We start from the raw sequence: 11,662 nt of genomic DNA, 5'->3' as shown, positions 1-11,662 counted from the left end.
CCTTCTCACCAGAACTTATTGACATACTACCTATGGAGTCAAGCCTGTGTACCTGCCGGGGACTGCCAGGGTGAATAACGTCGGGGAGAGGACAGGGCCTTTTAGGCCTGGACTCACTGGCTCATGGTTGGGGCAGGAGAAGAACGATCCAGGACACACAACACACAACGTGCAACATAACTCTTTATTATGAAAATAAACAGCAATCATGTGTGGGCAAAATACGTGGAACAACTGATCCTTCAGGTGGTTATGTTACCTGGCTTGCAAGGTAATTTTGATTTCTTGGTCAGCCAGGCCTCCATCCCCAGTCATGGGCATGGCCTTAGGTTGGAGAAAAGAGAAACAATGATGATGTGGACATCCAAGGCTTCTTTTAGGTGATTTGCTTGAAGGCCTCCTCTGGGATCTTGCCCTCATTCTGGAGGGAAGGAGTTGGGACATCAGAAGACCCAGATCCGGAGTCTCATTCCCAGGCCACCCAGCCCCCACCTTCTTGGCCTTCCTGAAGGCCCAGAAATGCCCATCTGTAGCCCGCTTAATGACTCCTAGACCTCACCTTGAGCATAGTGAAGACCTGACCAGCTCTGGTATAGTTCCACTCGTTGTCCTGAAGGCACCTGGAGTGGGAGAACAGGTGATCTCCATTAGTACCACAGTACAGACAGGCTGACCATGCGATGCTAAATCTGTGCCACTTTTTTTGCTGGGATGCATGTACCGGTATGAACACTATGTGCAATGATGAAGAAAGACCTAGTGAAAATGCCTATCACTGGCATTCATGGCCACTAGAATTCAAAACAGAAAATAAAGCTCTCCAAAAGAACAAGAGAACTTAATATACATTGATAAAGAAAGACGTTCAAGAAAATAAATGGAAAATTTAAGAGTACAAGTTTCTAGTCATTTTTATTGAGATATAATGCACATATCATTTTATTATTTTTTTATGCACATACCATTTTAAAGTGTGCAATTCAGTGTTTTCTTAGTATAGTCACAAGATTGCACAACCATCACCATTATCTAATTCCCATATAATTTTATCGCCTAAAAAAAAAAAACAAAACTCCTTAAACATTAGAGATGACTCCCTATTCCTCCCCTTTCCCCAGACCCTGGAAAACACTAATCTGCATTTGGTCCCTGTGGATTTGCCTATGCTGGGCATTTCGTATAAATGGAATCATACAATATGTGACCTTTTGAGGCTTGCTTCTTTCACTTAGCATGTTTTCAAGGTTCATCCACGGCATGGCATATATCAGAACTGTATTCTTTTTATGACTGAATAATATTCTACCATGTGGACGTACCAGATTTGTTTATCCATTCATCAGCTAAGGGACATTTGGGTTGTTTCCACTTTTTGGCTATTATGAATAATGCTGCTATGAACATTCCTGTACAAGTTTTAGAGTGAACATATGTTTTCCTTAGATACTTGGGCGTGGAATTACTGGGTCATAGGGTAACTCCAGGTTTAACATTTTGGGGAACTGCCAAAATGTTTTCCCCAACCACTGTTCCATTTTATATTCTCATCAATAATACATAAGAACTCCAATTGCTCCATATCTGCACCAACACTTGCTATCATTCATTTTATTGATTAAAGCCATCCCAGTGGGTGTGAAGTAGTAACTCATTGTGGGTTTAATCTGCATTTCCTTAATGACTAATGGTGCTGAGAAGTTTTAAATGTGCTCCTCGGTCCCTTGTATATCTTCTTTGGAGAAATGTCTATTCAGACCCCCCTTCCACTTTTTAAAATTGGGTTCTTTGTCCTTTTGCTGTTGAGCTGCAAGGGTTCTTCATATATTCTTGTCAGATATGTGATTTGCAAATATTTTCTCCCATTCCTTTGGCGGGATTTTCACTCTTTTGATAGTGTCCGTTGGTGCACAACAGCTTTTAATTTTGTTGAAGCCCAATTTATCTATTTTTCTTTGGTTGCTTGTGCTTTTGGTGTCAGATATAAGAAACACTTGCCTAATTAATGAAAACTTACACCTATGTTTTCTTCTAAGATTTTTATAGTTTTTGCTCTTAACCTTTAGATCTTTGATCCATTTATAGTCTATGTGTGTACATGATGTGAATCTGGGGTCAAAATTCATTGTTTTGCGTGTGGATATCCTGTTGTCCCCGTACCACTTGCTGAAAAGACTATTTCTTTCCCCAACAGATTTCTTTTCAGCACTCTCATTGACAATCAATTGGCCATAAATGTGAGGGTTTATTTGTGGACTCTCAATTCTACTCCATTGATTCATGCACTGTCCATATGCCAGCACCACATAGTCCTGATTACTGTACCTTTGTAGCAAGTTTTGAGATTAGGGAGTGTGAGTCCTCTAACTTTGTTCTTTTCTCTCGAGATAGTTTTGGTGCACTTACATATGAAGTTTAGGATAACCTTGTCAATTTTTGCAGAGAAGGATTCTGACAGGGATTGTGTTGAATCTGTAGATTGCTCTAGGTATTACTGCCATCTTAACAATATTAAGCCATTTAGCAATATTCCAACCCATGGAAATGGGATATCTTTCCATTTATTTAATTTTTTTCGACAATGTTGTATAGATTTCAGAGTATAGGATTTGTGCTTCTTTTGCTACATTTGTTTCCAAATATTTTACTACTTTGATGCTATTGTAAATGGGCTTGTTGTCTTAATTTCATTTTGGGACTGCTCATTGCAAGTACATAGAAATGCAAATGAGTTTTGTATATTGGTCTTTTATCCTGTAACCCTGCTGAGTTTATTAGTTCTAGTAGCTTTTTGGTGGGTTCTTTCAGATTTTCTATATATAAGACAATGTCATCGAGCATTATACTATTTTTTAAATCCTTCACATATATAATAGTATGATACCTTTTCCATGGGCCCACTTTCTTTCCTCTTTTTTTTTTTTTTTTGGAAGCAAACTATCCAAAATGTTATTTTTCCAAATTTCCTGTGAGTTTCTTTGATTCACGCTCCTCCACCCAAGTCGCTGTCCCAACTCACCCTTCTTCCCATGTACACCCAGCACTCACTTCTGAGACCACTCGAGTTTCATCCCAGACTGAGTGGAGAAAGCATGCACCATTTCCTGCTGCTCCTGGGAGAGGGTGGGCATGGAGCTGGAGGTCAGTGTAGGCTCTTGGTTGGAGAATGCACTCTGAGTCTCAGTGGGGGTGGCATCTCTCACAAACAGCTCATCATTCACGATGCATAGACTGAAGGGAAAATGGGCCCTCAGACAAGTGGATGAATGTACAACTCTACATCCCCAACAATGATCCTGCCCCCACGGCCACTCAGCAACCAGATTCCTTCCATACTTCTACTGTGCCTGCCCCCCTGCCCCCAGATTCCTTGGCCGGTGCCTCCACCCCTCCCACAGAGCCCACCTTTGCAGGGACTGTCTACCAGCCTCACTAGATGTGTACTTAACCTGCAACCCAGGGATGATTTTACACCCACATTTATCCCTTACAATAGCTCAAGGGAATGGACAGTCTAATCCCCATTTTCCAAGGAAGACAATGAGTCACAGAGAGGTCATGTGACTTAACCAAGATCACACACACCCAGTGAGTGCTGGGGTCAAGAAGAGAACCCAGTGCTCTAACTCCAGAGCCCACGTTCTTAACCACCAGACCGGACCGCTCCTTGGATCTACCTGTTGGCTTCCCACAATACTGAGAAAACCAAGATGTCTTCACCACCACGTTCCCACACCCCTGAGCCCAGGCTGGGACGAGCATTCCCACCTACAACATAGCACTCACCTGGAACTGCCGGCAGGGGTAACGATGAAGGTCCGGGTGAAGGCACGAACAGAACCCTGAGACATTCCCTCCACTTTAACAACAAACAACAATACCCCATTAGAGTTGCACATGCTTCACATGCCCACACAGTGTTCCCAGTCAGGGTCTGACTTGATACTCATGCTGAAGGGGACAATTGTTCACTGGGAGTCGGGGTGTCTGGTATGGGGATGGCAACAGTAGGAACAAAATGCTCCCAGTGACAGGGCCTCTACTATGTGACAGGTGGTGTGACAACCACTTCACAAGTTCATTTGATTCATTTTTCACAGCTGCCCGAGAGGTGGGTGTTATTAGCCCCATTTTGCAAACGAGGAAACTTAGAGGTTAAGTAACCACCCCAGGTAGTTCTCAGAATAAGGATCTGGGATGACAGCCATGAAACTCATTAGGGAAACAGACTGTGTCCCTAATGCCCAAGCTGTGTGGGGCAGACAGGCATAGACCCGGTTCAGACCAGGATGGTTTGGGGACAGAGTGGAGGCAGGAGAACACAGCAGGAATAGGAAGAGAAGGAAAGGGATCAGGGAAGCTGGGACAGTTCTGAGAGGGAGCCCAGCCAGCGGGGGGGAAGCCGTGGGGCATCTGGGGAGGGGCCCAATGCACACTCACCTTCCTTGAACACCCCGTTAACAGAGAAGCAGAGCATCTTCTCCTGAAAGGGAAGGGCCCAGGTGCTAAGTCACCTGAACTTCCTACCCACCCGCGGCTTTCTGGAGCTGCCCTTGGGAGGAAGCACGTGCTCACCGTCTGGAACCACATGTCCACCAAGAAGGAGCTGACATCGTGCTGTGTTTTGGGCAGCACACAGAGGGAGCCCACGACGTCACGTTTTGTGTGCTTCAGCGGCTGAACACACAGGGCTATGCGGGGAGGAGAAGCAAGCTCAGGTCAGGAGTTGCCACACCCTGGGCCCTATAATTACCCCTGCACACCCCCTTTCCCTGCCCAATCTTCCTCATCACACACGCACAGGGTTCCTTGGGCTTCTTCATATTCCTGCTTTCCTTGAAGTACTCGCACAAGCTGCTTCTAGCAGAGAAAGAGGAACAGAAGGTGGTGGTCTGGCCAGTGTGGGTATTTCCAGGAGCTTCCCTGTATCCACTGGGGAGCCACAGGGCCGAGGAGCAGAGTTTGAGCTTGGCTACTCACAGGGCTGGGTCCTCAGGGTTGAAGGGAATGGCCACGGAGAAGCAGGCCTCATCATGGTAGGCATCGAGGAGACCCTGACGGTCTCCAGAATCGTAGATCAAATAGTATCTGTGGGAGAGTAATGAGGACAGTCTATCTCTGTGGTCTGGACCTCAGATGAGATTTCCAGACCCAGTCAGCAGTCCTGAGCTTGGGTGGCCTCACCCACCCTAGCCAACCCCTTCCCCAGATTCCCAGGAGTACTTACTGCTGCAGGAATTGCAGGACTAGACTCTTCATTGCATCAGATCCTTTGTAACTTTCCTGGAATCAAAAGACATTTGAGATTATGTGGCTGATAAAGCCTCCCTTGTAATAGCCCAAATGTTGTTGATCAATTTTCCCTCACCTTGCAGGGCTTTATCAAGCAGGGTGTGTCATTATCAATGATAACTGGTGGTGATAACTCCTGGCCATCCTGGAGAAGGGAAGAAGAAGTCAGCAGTGGAGACCAGGGAGGTGGCCCTGGATGATCAGGGGAAAAGATGAGCCCAAGAGAGGGTGAGGGTCAGAGGTTAGGTATGAAAGGGCACTGGAAATTACATGGACAAGATTACAGTGGGTGTCTTCATCATGACATCCTGAAAGTATTTACTATCATAAGCAACTTTTGTCTGTGTGTGTGTGTGTGTGTGTGTGTGTGTGTGTGTGTGTGTGTGGATATTTTTCCAGAAAACATATTTATGTCTTTTTCAGGAGTCCTGGTCTCCTAAAATGGATAAGGGTCTGACACAAACCTGTAATCTAGGCAAGACCCAAAGGGCTTGAGGGCAGGTGTGGTGGTGATCAATGTTAGTAAGAGACAATGATGAATGTAGTCACTTACCAGGCGTAACAACTTAGGAAAACAATCCTTGACGGCACTGTCCCAAACCCAAAATAGAAAGAAGTGACTGTTAGGTCAGGGTTGCGAAGCCTCCCTCCTACCCTTTCCCTCCCTTCCCTCCCTCTCCTTTCCACTGGGTAGCTCCCCCATGGACTGCCCTGACTCCCTTCTTCAGTGCCACAAGAAGCAACATTTGGAACCCAGGCTCCAGGGCTGCCTTCCCCTTCCTGCCTCCCTTCCTTCCTCCAAGTCCCCACTGAAGACTCCAGAGAGAAGAGGGAATGGAGTGGGAGCCCAGCACTCTGCTACCTCCTTAGGGGTCCAGCATGCTGCAGGACCATGATACCCCCCAGGGATGGCCCAGGATGCTAGGGCAGGGAGGTGAGTGAGGCAAGGCCCAGGAGGCAGGGATGGAGAGGGAGGGGGATGAAGGCAGAAGAGGGAGTGAAGGTAGGAGGGGAGAGGTGGGAGACACATAGGGGAACCAGAGACAAAGGGGGAAAGAAGGCAGAGCAAAAGGAAGGGAAAGAAGCTCTACCATGGTGGTGGGGATCAGGAGGAAGAGAGAAGAAGGGGCAAATGGCTCCCCAGCTGCAGTCCTTTCCTTCATCTGCCCTAACTGGCCCTGGCACCCAAGGTAAGAATGGAAAACATGCAGGTGTTGGGCTGGGGGCCCATTGCATGCTGGTTGAAACTTTGTCACCTGTGTGAACTCAGTCTGAGCCGGGCATGGGAAATGAGGCAGCCACGGGGGCAGGAGACCTTCCCCAGAGGGAGTAGAGGGTCAAGCCCCAGGTCAGCATGGGGCTGAGGGTCTGTGGCCCCCTCTTATGATCACTGCCTTCCCTCCTGATGGCCCCTGTGCACCTGTGCCTGTCTCAGTCGGTTCCTTGCCTGAGCAATCATACCTGTGCTGGGCTACCCAGGCTTCTCTGAAGGACCAGTCAGGATGATGTGATGTGCAGAGGGAGGGGAGGGGGCAGTGCCTCTGAGAGGCCTGTCCTTCTGTCCTCTCAAGCATTTCTGCCATCTGACTCCATTCTTGCCTCAGGGAGCCCTCTGCTCGCTGGCAGTCACCCATTTCTAGCCCCTTGACTCAGGGAACCCTGGTTTCTCCCAAGGAGGGCCTTGCTCTTGGCATTGGGTCAGAGGAATGGCTGTCATGATGGCAGGCCTCCAGGACCTTGGCCCTCAGCATGGGGCAGGAAAGCCACCATGGCCGCCTGAGATTAGAGAGGGCAACCCTTTTGGAGCAAGGGCAGGAGGTCCCCTCTCAGAACAAGGGAGAGAATGTCCATCTCAGCAGGGAGTAGGAAAGCCTGTCTCAGCATGAGGCCCTGGGCTGGAGGACCCTTCTCAGTCCAGGGCACAAGCATCTGGCTCAAGGCTGGTCACTCCCGGTCCTGGGGAGGAGGAGGAGCCCTGCTTCTTGGAGCACACTCTTGGAGGGCATGCTAAAGAACTCTGAACGCAGAGAGGTGGAAACAGACCCCAGACCAGGAGAGCAGGTGAACAGTCAGAGGAAGGAAACTCCTTATAGGTGAGGGACACGGAGAGAGGAGAAGCTGGGGCCTATGGCCATTCTGGAGGACCAGGGTTGCAGCTTCCTGCATACATGCATTCTCAGGGACAGTTCAGGCTCCCGGGACCAAAGGTTCCCAGGACGTGTGAGAGGTGTTCACACTGACCTTATGTAGGTGGGCTGGTCTGGAAAGGTGTCACACAAGGGGTTCCCTTCTAGCCAAAGCTCTTCAAGATCCAGCCCTTTCATCTTGTTTAACTCCCTCACCAAGTTCAGCTGAGAAATATGGGGAAGAAAGTGGAAAGGAGTCCCAGGGAAAGAGAGACACATAGGCCCCTGCACCCCCAGCCCCCACGTTTCCACACAGGTACCTTCTCCTGCCTCCTGTCATCACTCTGATGAGCACTACCACTCACTGTCAACCCCAACTTTGATCTGGCTCCCTCTTCTCACCTCATTTTTGGAGAGGTTCAGGATCTTGACTGTGGGGACCATCTGTATAATGTCAGACAGGCCATCCAGCCCGTACAGTTTGTTGTTGCTCAAGTTCAAGGACAACAGCTGTTGGTGAAGAAGAGTTAGAGTGACAGTTACCATCTAGGGCCTCAGAGACAAATCTGTCCTCCACCCCATGAGTTCCACCCCCTACCATTAATAACAGCGCTGGGCCTAAGGCCTCACCTCGGGATAATTCTCTTCAATGATCTGCAAGGTGGCAGCCATGCAGTTTCTTCGATTCAGGATCATATCTATATCATGGCCCACCAAGTCTTCAGGAAGCCGAGAGGAGGCAATCAGAAGGCTGAGAGGGGTCCAGGGCCAGCACCAATCCCTCTCCACATCACCATCCCTCAGCCTCCCTCCCAGGCAGATCCCTGTGCCTTCACCTGCCCTAGAATTACTGCTGTCAAGGGTACCTGGGTCAAAGCGGAGACTCTGGAGGTCAAGAGCTTGCTGGGAGACGTCATAGCGTTTGTTCATGGTCAGCTGCAGAGAGGGATGGAGAAAGCCACTGGGAGGCTCTGATGGGGATAGGGAAATCAGGGGCTGGAGGAAGAAGAGGTGGGTGTGGGTGTGGGCACACAATGGACCTTGAGTCTGCATTACCTTTAGCTGCTCCATTTCTTCTGGCTCCAACTTATACCGCACAGAGTAGGGTACAGTAGAAGGATTGACAAAGATAGATATCTGCAAGAAGGAGACGTGGGGTCAGCACCAAGAACTTTCATTCCAAAGAAGATGACTAGCCCCTGCCCTGTCCTCCTGCCCCGGGACTAGGTAAAAGTAATGCCCTCAACACATACCTTCCGGTTCTCCTCGTCACAAATCTTGTAGCTGACATCCTTCAGTGTAGAGGCAGTGCCAACATCCTGGACAAAGAACCGAGCCTGGTTTCTCACATAGTGAAACTGCAGGAGGGGGAGGCAACAATAATTTTGGAGGATAGAGTCTTCCTACTCAGTGGGCTCCCCCCACCCCCACTTCCCTGTGCCCACTCATCTGGCTTCACCATCCTCTCTTACATCCACTGGAGTGAAGGGGACACTGCAATGGCTCTGGATTGAATTCATTAGCCATGTCTTATCATACTTTCTCCCATAGGGAATCTAAGGGTGAAGAGAAGGGATGGGAGTGAGGAGAGACAACATAGAATTAAAGAGGGAAAACAGACCCAACAGCGATCTTGTCTGACCTTCTACTGAGCTGTACAGGGCTTCGAAAGAAGGGACCACTGGCATTATTTCTTATTTTTTGTGCCAAACGTGGATTTCCTAGACCCTCCAATGGAATCTCCATTGGAAAGATCTCCTCCAAATAATTGACATAAGGATGTTTAATGTGGTCTTCCTTTTTATAAGGTTCCAGGATATTCTATCTAGTGCAGACCCTGCCAAGACACTCACAGTGATCTTGAACCAGCTCCCTGGGGTTCCATCTTGTGTGTTCTCCCCCATTTCTCTCCTCAGAGTTTTTCTATCTCTCCACACAGTAACATGGATATGGTCCTCATTTTGCCTTTTCACTCTCCTCTTGTAGCGCCAGGTGCTACAGGGAGTGCTGTGGAGGGGAAGTGGAGAGGAGGAGGGTCGCCATAAATGTTAAGAAAGTCTTCTTCTATACACCCTCACCTCTCTGTCACCAGGACAACAATTAGGATTGCTTAACCATTATTCCACTTCCGGCATTCTTCAGTTTTCCAGGGAGAGAACAAAAAGAAGACCAGGGAGAGTGAAAGAGTCACCTAGTCCCAGGGGCTGCTGCATGCAAACCAGTCTGCCTGGTCACTTACTGTCTTACTTGGGGGTCCTCCTGGACATCTCCCATCAGCACATTTCCATCATCCTCCTGGAAGTGTGAAGGCTGAGGCTCATATCCACCACGTTCATAACAACGGTTCCTCTTGCTAAAATTACCTCGGAAAGAACGCCAAAATTTCTTTCTTCCTTGAGGTGAGCTACCACCATCATTGTATTCTCAAAAAGGGGAACAAAAATACAAGTTTAAAGACACATCAGTGGTCCACTTACCGTGTACCACATCTTAGGCTAACACCACAGTAGGGCAAGCAAAGTGTCAACCTGCCCTAAGGGTCCAATCTCCCAAACCCTGGAAAGGAAACTCCTCTGCTTGTCCAGATAGGAGAGCCTTATTTGACAGATGGCACTATCAGGGTAGGAATCTTGGGGGAGGAGGAGGAGGAGAAAACTGTATTGAACCTTTTAAAGAATGAAGCAGATTTATTAAAAAAAAACAAAAACAAAACAGAGATGTGTGCATCCATGGATTAGACTGGAAACCAGCCATACACAGGGAAGACATCTGAATTGTACCTTCTCTCAGGCCTGTCTAAAAACCACACCAATACTAGGGAGGCAATCTCTCTCATGCTTCCCAAATACAATCAGCCACCAGACTGATCCCACTAACAATCAGCAAGCTGTACTTCCTTTGCTGGTGTAGTTCAAGCTTTAATGTCAGGTGGGACTGATGTAACAGCCTCCTAAGCTGCCCCCCTCCCTCCAGCCTTGCTGTCAACAATACTCAGTTTGAAATATGCAGAGTGAGCTTTCTGTTTGCCCAGCCTGAAATGCCTTTCAGCTGAGGGGACAACTCTTCCTAACCTCAGCTCCTCTATAACAAGGATCTGAATGACAAACCGGGATGATATGTCAACTAGCATTTCCAAGTGTGTAGGGATTCTTCTTTTTTCGTTCTATTATTGATTTCTAACATGGGTCCATTATGGTCAGAGAACGTGCTCTGTGTGATTTAAAATTCGCTGAGGTTTGTTTGATGGTCCAGGAGATGATCTAGCTTGATGAATATTAAAAGAAAAACCCGAGTATTAAAAGGAGGAATAACGGCCCGTGGTCAATGTATGGTGTATGGGGGCTTCAGAGTCATCTTTGAGAACTGACATTACTTCAGAAATCACGTTGTCAAGGGGGAAGTGTTAAAAGTGAGCCAGCTAACAGCCACAGCATTCCCCAGACCGACCAGGTGAGTTGGGTGCCTAAACAGGGCCAGAGGCCTCCCTCATCAAGGTGATTCAGACAGGAGCAATCTCAAGCATAACCTTGTTTTGGGAATCTCACAGGAGGGTGGGCATGAGATTAAAAAGCCAGAGAGACCACGCACACACATGTGTGTGCACACACGCATATCCACTTACTGAGGGGTTGCATCTCGGCACGATCCCTGTCTCACCGCCGTTCTGCCAAAATCAAAGGCAACAACAGGAGCATCAGAAATCAGCTGGTGCCTCTCACCCAGGCTGCCTGGGTTCCCCCTCAGTCTCTACCACAGTATTAACTGATCCTCCCGCTAAGAAACGGTCGTGAGTGTCCTTTATGACATCATGTGTGTTCACATGGTACTTCCTGTGTCGGTTTGGAATTCTGCCTGCATCATTGCTATGTCGTTGAGTACATGGCAATGGCATCCCTGCTATGGTAGGGAAAGAACAGGGTGAGAAGTAAAACACCACTTGCCCAGCAGCAACCAACATTAGCTCAGTGTTGGGCAGACTCACTAGAGTTCTTTGACCTCCTCACTAAAGTCCGAAAACAGGCTCACAGGCGTTAGGTACATTTCCCAGGATTTCTCAGCCAAGTCAGTGGAGGAATAGAAATTGTGTCCTCACCTATTGGTCCGCCTCCACATCCTAAGTGTTCCTCTAGCTAGTGTGCTTATTCTCCTTTAATGGTGGACTTTCAGGTCTCAAGGACAGATTTCTGTGAGCAGACCAGGGATGACGTTTTGTGAGCTGGAGTTAGTGACTCCTGCTTGGGTGGATC

General features: G+C 48.1%; 1 protein-coding gene across 1 annotated transcript; it reads right to left on the bottom strand.

The window, feature by feature from the left end:
- Positions 1 to 376: 376 nt before the first annotated feature.
- LOC144380614 (nuclear RNA export factor 2-like) lies at positions 377 to 9,689 on the bottom strand. The gene is made up of 20 exons (XM_078065356.1): positions 9,655 to 9,689; positions 9,269 to 9,422; positions 8,888 to 8,971; positions 8,669 to 8,773; positions 8,472 to 8,552; positions 8,282 to 8,351; positions 8,046 to 8,134; positions 7,818 to 7,925; positions 7,531 to 7,640; positions 5,843 to 5,879; positions 5,366 to 5,434; positions 5,225 to 5,280; positions 4,978 to 5,085; positions 4,799 to 4,857; positions 4,573 to 4,688; positions 4,438 to 4,480; positions 3,784 to 3,856; positions 3,046 to 3,228; positions 560 to 620; positions 377 to 421 (listed from the first exon to the last, which is right to left on the bottom strand). The coding sequence occupies exons 1-20, from the start codon at positions 9,687 to 9,689 to the stop codon at positions 377 to 379; spliced, it is 1,686 nt and encodes a 561-aa protein (XP_077921482.1).
- Between the last annotated feature and the right edge of the window lie 1,973 nt (positions 9,690 to 11,662).

This window comes from Halichoerus grypus, chromosome X, assembly GCF_964656455.1.
Source record: "Halichoerus grypus chromosome X, mHalGry1.hap1.1, whole genome shotgun sequence".
Classification (NCBI taxonomy): Eukaryota; Metazoa; Chordata; class Mammalia; order Carnivora; family Phocidae; genus Halichoerus; species Halichoerus grypus.
This window is presented reverse-complemented; position numbering and strand designations above follow the sequence as displayed.